This window comes from Nestor notabilis, unplaced genomic scaffold, assembly GCF_000696875.1.
Source record: "Nestor notabilis isolate BGI_N333 unplaced genomic scaffold, ASM69687v1 scaffold3027, whole genome shotgun sequence".
NCBI classification, from domain to species: Eukaryota; Metazoa; Chordata; class Aves; order Psittaciformes; family Psittacidae; genus Nestor; species Nestor notabilis.
Genome location: NW_009937609.1, coordinates 24,368 through 42,473, shown reverse-complemented (window position 1 = coordinate 42,473; position 18,106 = coordinate 24,368). Strand labels below are relative to the sequence as shown.

Sequence of the window (18,106 nt, the reverse complement as noted above, 5' to 3'; positions counted from 1 at the left end):
CTGCAGCAGCAGCTGCTGCCTGGGCTTTTTCTTTTTCTTTCTTAATTTTAGATAAGTCTCTCTTTAGCTCCTCCTGAAGTGTATTAAATAGAGAGGCAGGCACTTCATATGATTATTCCAGGACAGCATTAAAATCTAGACATAAATCCCCATGTTCACCAGAAGAAAATAATTAACGGCGTTTAAATATACAGATTTCTAACGTGCTAACGTAACCTACAACTCACAGGACAGTAAGGGATGACGCTCTTGGCCTACTATGACACACTGACTGCAATTTAGCAGAAGCTGTTTCAGGAAACAAGGTAATTTCAGTCCAGGTGAAAAACAAGCAGCATAAAAAGGGACATGTACCAGGTCTCACAGAGATCCGTGCATCTACAGCCACAACTTCGTCCTGTATGTTTCCTTAAAATCTCACTGAGCAAACAGGTAAACACAGAAACATCCTCCCCAGCTTAAATAACAGTCCTTACCTGCACTTCAATTTGTAGTTCTTTGTCCAGGAGTGCTCTTTTCTTTAATATTTCAGCTTTCAGCTGTTCTTTATGCTTGAAAAGCAGAGCCGAGAGCTTAGTAGCGTTCTGTTTACTACGCTTCTGTTCCACACTCTCTTCTCGCTTTCGTTTCTTAGCTGCCTGTTTTTCTTCTTTGTCAATCTTATCCAGAATGTATTTCATCACTTGGTTGCACACAATCATTCTGGGGACGAAATAAAGAAAGAGGCCATTGTGCTGAGCTGCCTATTTCTCCCCAGTTGAGAATGTAGAATCATTTAATTCTCCAGTCTCTGCACATTAAATTATTACATTTCTTAAGACGTGCAAGGTGAGTTTAGTAACACACATTGCTCCCACTCACACTTATTTACTAGAGCACCAGTGGGAGGGATCAAGTCCCTAGTTAGGCTCAAGAGGGCCAGTCCCAATTTCATTTAAGCGATCTGTGTACTGATCCTTCCTCCCCTTTCCCTATAAAACTCCTAACAAAGCTTAGGCTTTAGTATGATGAGAGATATTTTCATTCAGTTCAGTTTCCACAAGCATGTTTGAAAGAGCTGGATTCTGTTTATTCTGATAGAGGATCAAAGCAAGTCACAAGCCCATTAACTTCTAAAACATACATTTCTACCCTCCAGTGACCACTGTGCACTACTAAGCTTTTGTGTTTTGGCATAAGGACTGACAAATATATTTCATTTTTAGAAATCACTATAAACCAGTTCCAAATTTCTTCACTAATGAGAACTCAGCATTTATTTTTCATGTTTGTTGTATACTCAGCTATAAATCTCTTTGCCTGCTCACTTGTTCTGCAATTTTCATTTATTTTACATTTCAATTAGACAATGAATGCATTTTAGTTCTTCTGAATTTCCTTTTCTGTTCCTGTTCTATTTCAAACCCACTAGAAAACTAAATGCTTCTTGTTGCCAGAGTGACCATGAGAAAGAACCCCATTGCCAAATGAGCTGAAAGCAAACAACAAAACAGCAATGGCTGGGACAAGTAGCTGCTTCAACTCTGTACGTACTCAGACATATTGTCTTTTGATACACATTTGTATTTTGGTGGCACACGTAATATACTAGCAAGTAGCACCTAGTGATACTGTTGTAATCAGCTGAGCTGGTACTCTGATTTGATGACCAAAATGGTATAGAAAACAGTTATTTTTCCTACTATCTGACAACACGCACACTTGTGATTATCCTATTGAAGCAACTGCATAAGTGAAAAGGAGTCAAAATAACCCCAAACACTCCAAATTTGTGTTCAGCAGCTTCAAGTGTTTGTCAAATAGCACTGTCTTCCAACTCCCACATTCCTTCTGTAGAGTGGACAAGAATGGAAATACACTGCTCTGACAAAAGACAAACAAAAATCAGGCTCTTTTTTTGCATCAGAACCATTAATTCTCCATTCTGTGCTCCCTTAAGGATGGTTTTCATCTTGAATTTAAAAACGGTGTCCAGCTCCAAACACATGGAATACACTTAAAAACATATCATTAAATTAGAGCTGAGAATATACAGGATTCAATTACTTAAAGTTAAGAACATCATTATGAAAATTACTTCCGTGTTTCATTATGCCACCATTCAAAGACATTACAAATGTAAAACTGTCACATCTAAAGGTGCACATTCACCTCTGATTTTCTTCCCTCTCTGCTGGAGTCAGTGTCTTCTTCTGTTTCAAGTGCTCTATGACAGCATTCTGTTTCATAACCACCTGTAGGATGATACAGAACCCAAAATAAAATATGAAAGCTTTAGCCAGTATTTCATATTATCACTGGGAGAACCAGGACATCTCCTAAGTTCAGTAAGTGACAAAAGAAAACTGATTTTATCAGGGGGGCAGTGCTTGTTTAAAGCCATTACTTGAAAACTGAATTGAAAACTAACCCCCCCCCCCCCCCCCCCGAGTAGGGTATTCTGTTTATGTCAAGTTTAAACCTAGGGACTAAATGTAAATTGACAGTATTCCTCCAGTGACTGGTTGTTTCACTTAAAAAATGGTAACAGCCTATTATATATGTATTTTTTAAAGCCCTGCAGCCATCCAACAACATTACATTTCAGATACCTCTTTGAAACCTCAGTTTTCTACAGCAGGTAATGAAAGTATTGTACATGTGTTCTGAACATCAGCTCTCCTCTCTACACCCTGTCTTTCCTGAACTGAGAATAAAGTTAAGATTGTCCCAGCAGCTAGTGGTAAGTTGAATCCAGGTGCCAGAAGACTGCAAACATGGTACAACTGACTTGATGTGCTGTGAATTAACCTAGAATATTTAATTAAGTTGCCAAAAGCAATCGTGCACTAACTTTGACAGAATCAAACTAACTGCCTATCAAATGTATGAACATGGTTAACAAGAACAGGCATTTAAAATGAGATCTTTTTTTCATTCATTAAGTTTTAATTTCCTTCTGTTAACTTTACCTGTTTCTGGATAATGTCACTTTGATTAGAAGCCTGAAGGGTGTGCTCACGTTTAAATTCTATCTGTTGCTGCTTTTTCTTCTGTTGCTGCTCTCTGAGCTGCTGAACTCTCTGCAGCTGCTCCTGAACACTAGCTGCTTGAACTGTTACCACATTCTGAATCTGGTGAGCCTGTACTGGGCTAGTTTGTTGGATCTGAATAGGTAACTGAAGCTTGATCTGCTGGGGCACACTGCCTTGTTGGGCTTGTATCTGAGCCACAACATGTGACTGAAGCTGAGAGAGAACTTGGACTTGTTGCTGAAGCTGAGGCACTGTAATAAGTTTTGTTGGAGGCTGCTGAAGTTGTAGCTGAGGACGAGCTGGGGATTGCACAGGAACCTGATTTAAACTTTGAGTAGTTGGAAGGGTTGAGACCGAAGCCTGAACCTGAGGTTGTGATTGCTGCAGCTGCGCTTGAGTTTGTATGGGAGCATGGGGCTGCATCTGAATCTGTTGTTGGGTTGTAGTCTGCACCTGAGCTGGTTGCTGAGGCTGGGCTTGGGACTGGCCTTGTGGAAGGATTGCAGTCTGCGGCTGACTCGGGACTTGCACTGGAGACTGCCCTTGAGCCTGGGTCTGTGCTGGAGACTGAACTGGAGATTTAGATGACTGTGCTTCAGGTGTGACTGGAGAGTCAGCGGATGCTGCAGTCTGAGCTTCAGGCTGGGTCTGAGCTTCAGGCTGAAGTGCTGGCTGAGGTGCCTGTGGCTGGGCCGGCAGCACAGGCTGAGCACTCTGATTCTGTACTTGAGGCTGGGCTTGCTGCTGACTCTGAGGCTGTAGCTGAGCTGGTGGCAGCGCTGATGTTGGCTGTGCCTGTGGAGCTTGCTTCTGCTCCCCTGTAGCTGAGAAGGATAAAAACAAGTATTCCATTAATTTCAAATGACACATCCATGAGCTTTACTAATTTGAACCTTTTAGAACTATTCTAAACCTCCGTGCAGAAATTCAAGAGATTTCTAGGATTATAATACACTTCCAACCAATTTACTGTAATTGGACCATCTCCAACTGCATTAAAAACTCCCATGCTACTGACACTGAAGCTTTTTTTATTGTGAAATAGAACAATGGTTACCTGAGGTTGAAGTAGAAACTGTTGTTGTAGTTGTGCTAGCTGTAGTAGCAGCTGCTGGTAGTGGGGTGAAAAGAAATCTCTGAATTGTACCATTTGGCATAGCTGCTTGCATAAGCTGTTGTCCTGGACCAGGTATTACAGTCACACCCTGAGGGATTAATTGTAATTGACCAGTAGTTTGACCTTGTCCCTGAATTACCACAGTTAATCCTTGACTGCCACCCTAAAAAAAAAAGGTAATATTGATGTATTAGTGATTAATTCTTACACAGATTTTGCTGAAAATCAGAAGAATTAGGGGTTTGAATTTCAGAATTCAGTACTTCTACCCTTGCACTGAAAACGCTTCTTAACCAAGCATCAGACCTGTAACTCACAGGAGTCTCTTTTTACCCTTTGCTTGAGTCTAAGCTTATTTTTGCCAATAGACCTCCATGATCTGAGCAGAAGCTGCAAGAACTTTTTCCTCCTCCAGTTCCAGATACTGTAATTTTTCCTCTGACACTGTGGATAACATGAATGAAAACTAAATCTTCACACAAAGTCAAAAAGACAAGGAATGAACATTACATTCTGAAGGCCATGCAAAATAATTACCTCCCTTACTGCTATTAACTCAAAGACTTTTTTCCCTGATGCTAGTTACATTACTGGGGAAAACAATAGGAAGCAATATTTAAAACTTTAAATATTTAAGCTTCTTTCAGGCTGTAATTACACTATTGGTCCCTTCTAAATGAAGGCCAAACCATACATTTATGAGTGGATACACCACGCTGCTGAAACCCAAAGGTTTGATAAGTGTTAGCACATTTCCATGCTCAGAGGCTGTCAAACATTTTACCTGTCCTTGTGTTAGCTGTGTGAGCTGGGCCATAGTAAGCTTCACTTGTCCCTGCTGGGGGCGAGTGGGCTGTGGTGTGGTTTGTGGCTGTGTTTGTTGAGGTGGTGTTCCAGAACTTGTGACCGTTTTCTGCCCAGCACTGGAAGAAGCTGTGCTGGTACTAGAAACTGCTGTTGAGACAGGCTGACCCCTGATTATCTGAGTGACCACTTGCTGTGTCTGACCTGTAAGAGGCGATAAGAAACACGTTTCCAATATAGCAAACCTCTGATCACAACAACTTGCAACAATCAGACAAGTGAAGCAAACACTGCAATTTGCACATGTATTTTCTTTACAAACCATTTCTCTGTGTGGTTGACTGAAAAACGTCTGCAAAATGTTTTCTATTTTAATTCAATTCATGGATTTAATGCACAATTATTCTATTTTTGTTTGGCCTTTTTTTTTTTAAATGAATGGACTTATGGACTTGAAAACATCAGGATGAGGTATGTTTGTATTGGGACACAGGATACAGGAAGTATGACGAAACAAACCATGGATTTCACACTGGAAATTTAAATATTAAAGTGAACCTACTGGCTGGAAGAATACCTTGTTGCACCACCACAGGTGTTCGAATGATGGTCTTCCCAAGCGCTGACTGCTGCAGTGGTGTCCGTATCACTGTCATACCCGGGCGAAGCGGTGTCCCTTGCACTACCTACATGCACCAAAATGGACGTGTGAGACAAGGCACTGGGATACGCCTGAAGTTTGGTGGTGGTTTTGTTTCTTTCTTTGTTCAAATACAGTAAGAAATGACAACATGCAAGCAGATCCAGTATTTTTTCATCTACACTCATACCATTAACCTTACCAAGCTCTAAACTATTAGTTTTTCCAGTTGGAGAGAATTGTTGTACCTCTTTGGAATAAAGGATTGCTAAGATTGAGCCAACACCATTGAAAAGTGACAAGACAGAACTTCCAATATCTGCAAGCAACTTAAAATACATGCAGTATATTCTTTTGCATTACATCGTCAGAAAAACATCTTACTTGTGAAGTGCTTGTTGTTCCTAATGTCCCTGTGGTATTTGGCCGAATGGTTACAGTTGCTGTCCTTGGCTGGAATGAAGTAAATGTTTGACTTGCACCTGTAGTTGATGGAATGATACCCAATACCTTTTGCTGAACTTGAACAACACCTAATTAAAGAAAAATTGAGAGTTCATTAATGATGTGACTGCAGCAAAAGAAGTAACTGCAACTCCAGGATGGCATTTAGAAATCAGTCTCCAGGTTTCTAGCACATCTTTGAGCCTTTCAACATTTCCTAGGAGAGCCTTTGTCACATTACAAAAACAAGCAGCAATATACCCTGTTGATAGTCCATCTTCATTTTAAGTTAAGAAATAGGTATTTTAGAAAAGATTAATGAAAGAGTGAATCTTCACAAAGATCAGTTTGATGGTAACTGTTGAGTAAGTCCTTGCATTGTCACGGTGCCACAGATTAATATTATACAACCATTAAAAGCTATAATCTCATTAATTTAAAATGTAGGAGACCAGTTTAAACACCTTTCACCTATGAGCTTGTGGTGCTGAAGAAACTGAGTAATGCTTTTCCTGTCATCTAAGAAACTTCAATACAAAACTAGTAGGCTTCATGGTTTCCTCGGATACTAAGGATAACAGAGACATAGAATAGAGCTTTTCTGTTCAATATACATTCACAAATCTCAAAATATTAAATCCTCTTCTTGAGGCAAGAAGAAAAACCCTGACCTTAGTTTGGAGCCAAACTCTTGCTCATTGATGAAGAGCAGATGTAGTTATTAATAACTAAGAACAGTAGCCTTTTTTTTTTTCTTTCATTAAGAAAGTTGTTTTGTTGCTGTATAATTAAGTTAACAAAAAACATGCTTCATTCCACATTGTTAAAAATAAAACTCCTAATTTTGCACAATGAAATGCAGAATAATTTACAGGCAAAACAGTTGCATTTTCCCCCTACAGACACAAATATGCAATACAGGGGGAACAAGTTCTAGAAACTTGTGTGTAGACATATACATAAATATTTTCTCCCCCTTCAAGTCCCAGTTTATTTCACTGGGAAAATTGTGTCAATGGAGAATGAATGAGCAAGCTGGAACACATATTTAATGCAGTTCCCTTTCCCCTACCTCCTTGAGTTGATGGCACATTGACGGCAACAATCTTGCTGTTTGCAGGGAGTGGCAGCTTAGTTATCACTTTCCCTGCCATCGTTACTGGACTGCCTGAGATCTGGAAGGTCTGCCCTGTGCTGGCAATGGTTGTGGCTGAAGTGGCAGCTGTGCTAGTGGCTATTGAGGTACACAGAACAGTCAGTTTTAGAGCAGAATAATGAGTCAATGAAATGACTTTTTCAAGTATGAAACAGCAAACTATTTTTACAATCATTTTGGAATGCGTCATACTTTCTTTGGCAAAGATTCTTTTTTTGGATACAGTACATTACAGCATAGAATGCTTTCATTATCAATGATTACTAGTACAACAACTGTGAGTAATAAATGAGACAGGTCAGAAATAAGACTACCTAGCAAGTCTGAACAAAGGAAAATTAGCCAGGTAATATCTCAGAAGCGTCCTGCTGACTTAGCAAGAGATTAAAGAGCAAAGATAACAAGAAATGTAATAATGATACATATTCTGGGTAGGTAAGTGCTCTGTATAGGATGAACTCCAGCATGAATCCTTTTCATGATAAAACGCTACTTACCTGTTGAAGATTGGCCTTGTTTAACCCAAGTAGCAAAAGTCTGATGGAAATTCTTGTTCTGTTGGAATGTGACTGTAGCTGGAGAACCCACTTTTGTAGTAAGTACTACTTTGGTTCCAGTGGGGACTGGGCCCGTTAAAGGGCCTACCACAACTTTCTGTGGTGTTGAGACAGTAGTTGCAGTGCTGCTGGATGTAGTGACTGCAGGGGACACACCTACTGTAGGCATCTGCTTCTGCTGTTCCAGCCGTTTCTATGGAATTCAGGAGAAAAATGAACAAAGGGATAATTAGGGTTTGTAAAATAAATGCTGTCTTTCCCAGCACTGGAAAACAAAGAACTCTGGCAGGATTTTAGTTCAGGTTGTAAAGGACTGACGAATAAGCTGTGTGCACGCCTTGTAGCATAAGATTCCTTGACACAGCCAGAAATTTTCCTTTATAGCATCTTTAAAATCCTCAGCTTATACTAATTTCACTGCACATTTTACTTCTAAGAAAACTTAGTCTCAGATTAATTTGAAAGGTTACAAAGCTTTGACAACTACCCATCTATTTGGCTTTGACCATTTGCACACAGCCTGCACCTCTGCCAGTAAGCAGTGCATCATTAACACAGTTTATTAGTAGCATTCCTGGGGTTAGAGCTGCCTGCACTGAGATCCCACCAGCTACAGAAAGAAGACTGTATCATTTTACTTCACCATTAAGAATGTAATATTAAAAATCACTTTTTAACTGTAAATCCAGTTTGCAGCCTGCTTAAGAAAATTAGGTTCAAAATCCCTTACCTTACCCAGCAACCTTCTGAGCTGTAACTGTCCAGAAGGTATATGCAATTTAGAGAGCCACTTTGTGAAGGGATGGTATCAGTAAGCTCTTTTAAAATCCAACACATCTAACATTCTTCCCTAAGTTACTGGAATCATCTCTCTATGTATTAAATTCCAGTGTTTGGTTAGTATTACATTGTGGTAATGCCCACAAATCAGAAATACTTATTGACTAATAATACATTTTCTTCAGGGAAGATGAAATGAAAAAGGACTAAGTTGGAAAAAAGCAGAATTCTTAATAATGTACATGAAACACCAACATGGTATTTGGTCTCCTAATTTTAATTGCATACATTTATACATACCACATCTATACACACATATCTATATATAGTCACATAAAATTATCAATAGGCTTCATTCAGCCAACTTAAGATGGTATAAAATCAGAAGATTCAATTTGATGGAAGCATGAAGAGCAAATGCAGTTGTATTCCCAAGTCAGCTTTCCACTACACCACAGGAACACCTTACCTGGAGTTTGGTGCTTCTCAGCCTTCTTTTAAAATGGAAGCAAACTAAACCTTTTTGAAGTGTAATGAATTAGATGGTAACCCCCCCACCTCCCCAAAGGCAACCCAAAGCAAATCTTTGCTGTAACCCCATTTCAAAATAACGGATGCACACAGTGTGAGCAGCATTGTTTGATGGTTTAGTTTGCACAGGAAGTGGAATCTCTTGAAAAATGGTGTTTGTAAGATAGGGATAAACTGTGTTTGCCATATTTTAATGCATGTTGCTGACAGGTGGGACTACCAAGAGCTCCCCCACCTGCTGGGCAGCCAATCGTTGGTGTTTTAGTTGAGCCTCCAATTGGGCCTTGAATTCCTCTGCCTTCTTCTGTTCACTAACCTTAGCCTGTTGTTCAACTGCCTGTGCCTTTTCCTTCTCCACCCTGCCAAAGACACAACCAAAAGTAAGTTATAGCACCAGACAAAATCCAACCCTCAAACTGGATTTCCTTTTATCCAGTTTAATTGCTCTTATAAGAATAAACATCAAGACTGAGAATCACTGAAAAACTGGCCACGGCTTTACAAGTATTTTGTAATACATTACTGAAGTTGCATGCAACATCCCTGAAATATTTGGATGCTGAACTACGGCATCACCTTACAGGAAACTAGTAACCGAAACGGGAATTTGTAATTACATCTGAGATTGCACACAATCAAAGCAACACCATTAATTTAAAAGAATTCTCTCCAAGTGACTCAAAAATGTTGTTCCAACTCTAAGCATGTAATACTGAAAATACTCATTTATGACTTGAATATTCTCAGGCTGAATTTCCCTTTACGTTACTTGCACACATTCATTTTCTTTGTATTACAGAAGTATTTAAACACATAGTGTTTAAAGTCATGCTAAAAGTAGCCTAAAGCTTTTCCATGCATTACCATAATAGCCTTTTAGCATACAACGGTGATTAGTTCATAAGCATGGAAAATTGATATTAGTTGTAACAAACCTGTAAGACCTTCATAAATTAGTTTTCGTACCAGCAAATAGTTTAGCTTTACAGCTTTAACCTTCATCACCATTATCAAAAGGCATGGTGAAAATGCAACACACGTATTCTCTTACTGACTGTAGCTACCAAGTTTGTGTTCTCCAGCAGGAACTTGGATTTAACATACACACACAAATTAAAACTGCTTTCTTTAAAAGCTCATTTGAGCTCATTTACCTTTCAGCAAATGCCCTGATCTCCCATAGTTCCAATTCCTCCTCTGCTACCCAACTTTCGATTATAACAGGGCCCGTTTGCTTGGGTGTTTCTGGCCTTTTTGGCCTTAGTGCACTTGATCGCAGTCCCTTCCTCTGAGGTGTTGGAGTTTCTTTAGAGAACAGTCAAAACACACACATTAAGCTCAATCGTAAAACAAAACTGAAGCGTAAACCAAGATTTAGTGTCTTTTACAGTCTCATTTTATAGACAGGAAAGCCTTTCAGCTTGAGAGAGATCAGTTTGTTAAATGCATCATTTGTTTCCTGTAGGTGAACGAATAGTTCATGCCAAGCTATATTTGCTCCCCTGATGGTCTGAATTAACATAAAGATCCAGTTACCTTCACTTCTGTAGGAGCTTATGGGAAGGAGAAAAATGTATAAACAAACATACCTTTTGGAGCCTCTGGTACACCAATGGGACAAATAATTTTTCTTATACAGTACTCTGACCGGATTCCATACGGACCAACATCTCTTCGCTTGATTATTTCTGTTGTTGTAATTTCAGTTTCAGATGTTTCTACAACAAATTAGTCCCGATACATTAATAAGAGAAAACAAATAAAAGCTTAATCTCCAACTGACCCAACATAATCAAGGTAAAGATAGAGCAACTAGTATAAGCTGCTGACTAAAAAATTTGACTGCCATAGCTAACATCAAGCCTGTACAGAAATGCTTGCAATGTGTCTGACAGTAAAAATTAGTAGCAGGAGTTTTTGCATTAAGAAACCCAGAAATTTAAGGAAATAATACCTGTACGTGTAGTTCCTCCCCCAGGTGGAGCTTTTGCTGCCATATCATCCCATTTGAGACATGCCCACAACAACCGCAGCATAAGGCTGACGCCAGCCAGTGATTTCACTGTTTGAAGTCGGTACCTAACAACAGAGCATGAATTATATTTTCAAATCAGAATTCATTTAGAACACCTAATCAAACAAAAGGGACTGTTACTGAACAATACAGAAAACTATTGAATAATATATAGCAAAATTTAATTTCATCACGTCCTAAACTTTTCCTCAAAAATGTAAAGCATGTACCTCCAAGTGATCCCAAAAGTTGGCCTTGGGGATGGATATGGCCAGATATCCAAGGCAGGCTTTGCATTGTAATTGAAATAGGGAACTTCTCTGATCCCTCCTTTCCTGGCCAGCTTTTTCAAGTCATCATTGGGTAAAACAAAGATACTTTTTTTACTGCTTTTGGTAACAAATTTTCTGTAAGATGGTAAGGCAGTTCCAGAACGGGTTTTTTTGGGTCTTGAAAATTTCATTAACTTCACTTTGTCTTTTGTAGAATATTCTTTGCTGACAGTCATGGAAGTCACCAATGTGCCTTCTGGGGTGGTCAGTGAATCAGTTACTGTTGTTGTAACCACTGTTTTACTATGCTCTTGCACAGAAACTACATCAATGTTACTGTCTGTAGCTGGAGTGGTGAGCTTAGTCACAGTAGTGGTGGTAGTGACAGTGGATATGGCACAGTTTTCTGTAGATGACACTACTGTTGTCTTCTCATCCTTAGAAGCTACAGTCTCTGCAACTTTATACACAGTTTTGGATTCTGTAGACACAGTCGATGTTGTGGTTGTCACTTCAGTAATTACAGTTTTTGTTTTACTTTCTCCATTAACATTCTCCATTTTATATGTCTGTACACCATTCTGATCAGCAAAGTGACTACTCAAGCTAGATTCCTCACGTGAGGTTACAGGCGATGGAGTAACTTTCTTCTCCTCGACTACTTCAGTTTCCATGGATTCTGTTTCACTGTTCAGGTTATTTTCTTTACAGGCAGTGCCAAAAGCAGATCTCTCAGGAGAAAGACGTTTTTCTTCACTTTTCTGCACAAACTTGGGAACTTCATCTGGTGGCTGAAGACTCTCTCCAGATTCCAGCTCAGGCGAACTCTGCAGACGTGACTTAGAGTCCACGTTATTTTTGTCCTTTGTGTCCTCTACCATGATGTCACCATTCATGAATGGTTTTACTGAAGATTCCTTAAAAGTCAATGGCTTTATTTCATGTTCTTGAATGGATTTATTAATATTATTAACTTTTGGTTCAGTATCACCCCCTACCTTTGTTTCACAACTATCTTTAACTGAGCAGTCATCATTTGGTAATACTTTAACGTTGCTGTCTTTTCCATTCATTTGAAATGCTGATGTTTCTTTTTCCATCTCAGTTTCTTCATCCTTATTATTCTTTTTGTCAGTAACACTATTTAGATTTGTCTGATCGAGATATTTGGTTATGGTCCTTGCCTCCATTTTCTTTTGACCATTAGCCTCAGTTAGTTTAGAGCTCAGTAAATCCTCATCAACTTCTACCCCATCCATGTGTTCCAGCGTTTGACTTTCAAGGTTTCTTTCAGCAATTAGCTCTTTTTCAAATGGTTCTAGATCTTTACTAACTGATTTCTGGTGCAACATGATCTTGTTTTCAGATTTACTTTCACTCTTTACTGAAGCCATTTTTTCCTCCATTTCACTTTCTTGAGAGGACGTTGGTTCAATATGGCTTTTTAGCATACAATTGCTTTCTGGATCTTTGCTCTGATGTTCTGAATTTCCTTCTGAATCTGTTTTTTCAAGGGTGGCCAGAGCATCTTTTCTACAGCTGCTTTCAGTTACCACCGGCTCTATGTTTTCACGTTCACACTGAGACACTCTGGAAGTAGGTAGGTTTTGTTTCAAAGGTTTTTTGCTGGTTTCTGAAACATCCCATTTGATTCTACCTTCTGCATTTGTTTGTTTCAAGCCATCCACAAAGGTACTCTCAGACTCTCCAAGAGCCTCTTGCCCTTGACACTTATCAGCAGTCATAGGTTCAGGCTTGCTTTCTTTACTATCATTCTGAATGGAGCTTTCACCTTCAGATGATTGACGTGAGTCTTCATCCAGTAGCTGGCCTTCTCTTTTGGATAGCCTGTTTGTCAAAGGCAAAGAGGGTTCATCCAGCTCACTGGTTTTGGAACAAGAGACGCTGCTAATTGGCAAGCAGTCCTGTTCTGCATCTTCAGTTTGGGTCTTATCTGAAATATAGGTTTGATTTTGGGAAGACATGTCAAACTGGCTTCCTTCTTTTACTTTTCTCATTTGTAGCTCATCTATGTTTTTTGGGGGGCTTACAGGTCGAATGCCTCCAGTTTTAGCACTAGCCTCCAGTTTCATCCTTTCTAGCCGCTGTTTTTCTTCCAGTGTAAACTGTTTTATCCGCCTCTCAAGTAGTCCATCTAATTTTGATGATTTTACTTTCCTTTTGTAGCAAGTCCTTAAATGAAACCCCTCACTGACATTAATTATATCCAGCTTACAATGACTGTCCTCATCTTTTACGGGGGATTCAATTTTCACATCATCTACATCCATAGGTTCTTCCTTGATGACTTTATCGTTTTCACCATCGATTTCTTTTTCCACTGTGAAGAAGAACGAACTCTGCATCAGTAAGCTCCCCTAACAAGGAATACCAAACTATAGTTTTACATTAACAACTAAGAAATAAACGGACCTTTTAGCATATTAATAGATTTCAAGGAAAAGGGAACAAGAAGTTCAGACATTACTACACGGGATGATCAGCAATCTTTTAAGTGAAACATTTTAAATGTCCTGACAAAACATGTTAGTTTCTCAATAGTTATTTACAAGGTCCTGTGCTCTCAACCCATGCATGGCTGTAATGAATAGTTTTACATAATTTCAGTATATCATTACCTTTGTCTCTTGCACCATCTAGGTTTTCAGAAATCCTATCAACTTCCACTTTTTCTTGACGTGACTTTTCTTCTTTCACTTGTACTTTCTCTGAGGTTTCTGAAACATCTGCTTTGTCTTTTGCTTGCAGCTCATGAGAATCCTTTGTTCTGTCTTTTTCTGGTTTTACCTTAATTGGACCTTTTCGTTTATCCAAGTTGCATTTTTCATCTTCACTCTTTGCTATTAACAAATGAAGTAAATGGTGTCAATTATTCAGAATATCTTTCATACTCTGCTACATTTTAATGTATGTTATAGTTTATCTCTCAAACCACTCATCAATAGTGAAATTCAGAAACAGAATTAAGTACACAACGGTGACATTATTAAGCTTAGTGCAATAGTGAATTGAAACACCATAAAATCTAAAAGCCCACCAGAGTCAGGAGTCCATGTTCAGCTTTTCTCACACAAACATAGCCCAAACCCCCCCATGTTTCAGGAAACTAAATACCACTTTCTGAAAACCCAGTCTATTACCAGCATATGAATTCAGACTCTGAAAATTCACAATTATAATAATTTTCATTTGTACAGTTAAGCCAGAATGGCCATTAGCATTCAAATGGCTTTGTGCTTAGCACAGTACTGGCTATTTATTGCAATAGAGAAAGCAAAATAAATCTAATTTATCAATCATACAGAAAACACTAAAAGCAGCAGCAACAGGGAAAGTATTACATCAATAAGTGAAGAAAGAAATAATTTTGATGTGTAATACAGGGCGAGCCACCAGTTTCTAAATTTTAAAAGGAAACTCACAATGAAATTCATTATAAGTAACACTTGTAGAGTTCTGGATGCATTCTAAAAGTTACCTGTGCAAAACTTTCCTTTTTATATCTAAATCCTTGGAACAAATAAGCAAAAAGGTGCAATTAAACTTCCTAGAAAAATTAATTTCTTTCCCCTTACGAAACTATTGTTCCCAGATAAAATTGCTTAATAGTATTCTGATAACATGGGGTGTGGGTAATTTCTATAGATATATACACACATCCCAATATTTTAGATGTTACTTTTTGCTTGTCATTATCTACATAATTTTATCTGCCTTTAATTTACACAAGGCTTTACAAAGCTGTACAACTATTACACACAACTTTGTAATTGAAACAATTTAATGTAGCTGTAAAAAAATGTCTATGACAACTGATCTGGTTACACTGACAAAGATTAGCAGGTATCCCCTTAAAACTTCTCTGGTACACCATTTAAATGAAGTCTACATAAGAAATATCACTTGCAAATAATTAACTGCATAAGCAAGCACTAAAAAGCAGTATGTTAGTAACTTAAAATAAGGTAAGCAATGCAGACACTTACTTGGTAGCAACTTCCTGTAGTTTGCATTAGTATTTCCAGGCAGTTTGGGCAGAAACCTGTGGACATGTGTTTTACTAATCCAGCTCCAGCCACCATACCCTGTTACTCTATATTCTTCTCCTTTTTGCTTCCAAACCTGTCAAATATTTTTACAGTAATAGTTTTAATGGTGCTATTTGCTGCATTATTAATGTATATTAATGTATACATTCATTAAAAACACTTAAGATTATTTAAAAACCAAACTAAACCCTTTTATTTACAGACATTTCAAGCAAGTTGAAGTATATTTGTGAAATAATATACTACCTAAAATTAAATCTGCTGATAATTACATCAGTTTTATCATAGTAACATCTAAAAAGCATATTTATTTCATCTGAAACTATTTACCTAAAAGCTGAAAGATTATACAAGTTTTTGAATCAACCCATCCAACAAAAGTATCTTGTATCTACAGTAGGAGAATACAAAGAGGCTACTATAGTAGCTCCTATCACACTACATAACTTTCCAAAGTAAAGGTAGCTAACCTACATTTTCTGGGGGATGGGAGGGTTGCAGTGGACCAAGACAGACATATGGACAAGATCCGAGTAACCATCTAGAACCCCTCCATTAGGAAAGGCTGCATTTGGCAGACAAACATCTGTCAACTGAGGCAGTGTCAGTAAGAGCATAATACATATCAAATTTAGTTCAGACGAAGATTATGTGCTTGAGTAAGTGGGCTTGGTTCCTACCCTAATGGCAGGGAGTAATGCAATGGTAACAAATTTTCAGTTTAAAGTGAAAGCAGAAAGAATAAGAAATCAAAAGTTTCTGTATTTTGTTTGATGCTCACCCAAAAGAAAACCTCACCTGATGCTTGACAGGAAATGTGTATTTCACCCACGTAGCTTGCTGCATTGTTTCTTCTTCTTCTTGTTTTCTCTCTTTTTTTTTCACTTTCTCCTTTTCTTCTCTTTCGATTGCTGTCATTCTGCGTAACCTAATACATACAGATTGAAGTGCATTTAAGGACAGGATCTTACAAGCAAGTAAAATAAGTCAAACTGCAACATACAGTACCCGTCTGAATAATTGTAAACATCTAAAGTTAAGAGTAATGCCCAGTGCCAGATTATATGTATTACTTGCACCAGGAACACTACTTTTTCTGGCTATTCCAGTAAGACAAACACAGCTGCCTGCAACCATGTCTGACATCAGACACATCTTATTTCTGCTTCTATGACACAATGAGAGACAAAAGACAGGCTCCAATGAAGTGGGTGTGTTGAAATTTGCTCTTCTAGTCTCCCAGAGTTTTATCACTTTGGGACTGTGGCTCAGGTAAAGAAAACAAACTTGCTTTGCAGGAGCAATGAGGCTACAAAAACCTCGTCACGTATTTTCAGTATTTCTGGTTGAGAAAAAACACTTCCAAGTGCTGAATGACTGACTAAATTTAAACATAACTCTTCCAGGCTTAGGGGAACTAGTAATTGTAACACAAAGGCAAGTTCTCAGAGTCAAAAATACTGTTATGTTTATTTGTTTTACCTAGTGTGCCCCAACGACTCCCGCCAGATTGGCAGCATGACAACCGGTTTAATTGCACACTCCAATATAGCCAGCGCTAGTGCAAATTCTCTAGGTTTGCTGCACATCTGAACAGCCTTAATCCAGTTAGACCTAAATTGGAAACAAAGATAAAAACCTGAAACATACACATGCATTAATATTGCATGCTGTGTTAATAAGATTTAATGGTAGGAGAAAACCTCCCGTATTGCAATACTTTGCTCAAATGTGCAATCTTTTCAGCCATCCATCACCACGCACACGCGCGTTAGCTTGTATTTTAACACACTGAAGCATGGTGCTTGGAAATCATTGATGTGAAAAACACAAAGATCATTGCTTATTAATTCTGTTAGCCAAAATACAACTAAACCAAAGAGAATATATATTTTCATTTAGTGATTTACCTGTGGGAAGCCCAGTTAGGGTGAAGGAATGATGCCGGGATGTTGTTTTCTAGCTGAATGATAGTTAGCCTCAAAGTGGAAATGGTAAGAACTTTGGACCCATGTACAGACCCATTCCATTTGAACTCTCCAGCAGGAGTCAGACAGAACTTATGCGAGAGATGTCGTCTCTTGTCATGGTCCTCCCTGTGCTGGTGCTTGTTCAATGCGAATGAATTAGTGGCATATTGATTATGATAAACACGGTATTTCCCCTCCTGCCCTAATTTGAAATAATTGTTGATATTTCCTTTCATCACAACTTCCTTCTTTGTGTTCATTCGGGAGATTTCACCTTGAGAGTTGACCACCAGAACCTTGTAAAAGAAATAATAATTTTAAAGTTTTACTGAAGTTTCAAATATTTCTATTTATTTATGATTTAGGCTTCAACTGTCTATACATAAAACAATAAATCCCCCCTTGCATCAATTTGTAGAAGCAAATAATTGATTATCTGATATACTAAATATTTGTACTTCATCACTGATGTATAGAGTTAGGATATTCCCAAAGATCAACTTTAACATTAAAAAAACCACCATCCAGGCTCCCCAAGAAGTCAAACAGGAGCTCTCCTTGTTGCTCTGAATTATGCTTATTGTGGAGACACCTTTGGAAAAAACAGCTTCACTGCCTAAGGAAGCCTCCTGCGAAACCCCTTGTTGGCAAATCAGAGAATTCATACATGTAGCTAAGCAAACAAGTGTCTTTGACTTTGAAAAAAGGGCATGGGTAACATCACTGGTGTAATTACT

The 18,106-nt window shown here is 38.4% G+C and overlaps 1 protein-coding gene across 1 annotated transcript in view; it reads right to left on the bottom strand.

Moving 5' to 3' along the window:
- Positions 1–7: 7 nt before the first annotated feature.
- Positions 8–18,106, bottom strand: part of BPTF (bromodomain PHD finger transcription factor) — a gene marked incomplete at both ends in the record, with an annotated part of 42,463 nt that continues 24,364 nt past the window's right edge. The window contains 20 exons of the mRNA XM_010018887.1: positions 8–73; positions 477–702; positions 2,152–2,234; positions 2,952–3,838; positions 4,072–4,294; positions 4,916–5,139; positions 5,498–5,621; positions 5,960–6,108; positions 7,092–7,253; positions 7,673–7,925; positions 9,279–9,402; positions 10,198–10,348; positions 10,633–10,761; positions 10,998–11,122; positions 11,288–13,670; positions 13,969–14,190; positions 15,337–15,472; positions 16,198–16,327; positions 16,882–17,013; positions 17,310–17,665. Of these exons, the coding sequence (XP_010017189.1) occupies positions 8–73; positions 477–702; positions 2,152–2,234; positions 2,952–3,838; positions 4,072–4,294; positions 4,916–5,139; positions 5,498–5,621; positions 5,960–6,108; positions 7,092–7,253; positions 7,673–7,925; positions 9,279–9,402; positions 10,198–10,348; positions 10,633–10,761; positions 10,998–11,122; positions 11,288–13,670; positions 13,969–14,190; positions 15,337–15,472; positions 16,198–16,327; positions 16,882–17,013; positions 17,310–17,665 (6,285 nt within the window). The remainder of the gene's footprint in view (positions 74–476; positions 703–2,151; positions 2,235–2,951; positions 3,839–4,071; positions 4,295–4,915; positions 5,140–5,497; positions 5,622–5,959; positions 6,109–7,091; positions 7,254–7,672; positions 7,926–9,278; positions 9,403–10,197; positions 10,349–10,632; positions 10,762–10,997; positions 11,123–11,287; positions 13,671–13,968; positions 14,191–15,336; positions 15,473–16,197; positions 16,328–16,881; positions 17,014–17,309; positions 17,666–18,106) is intronic.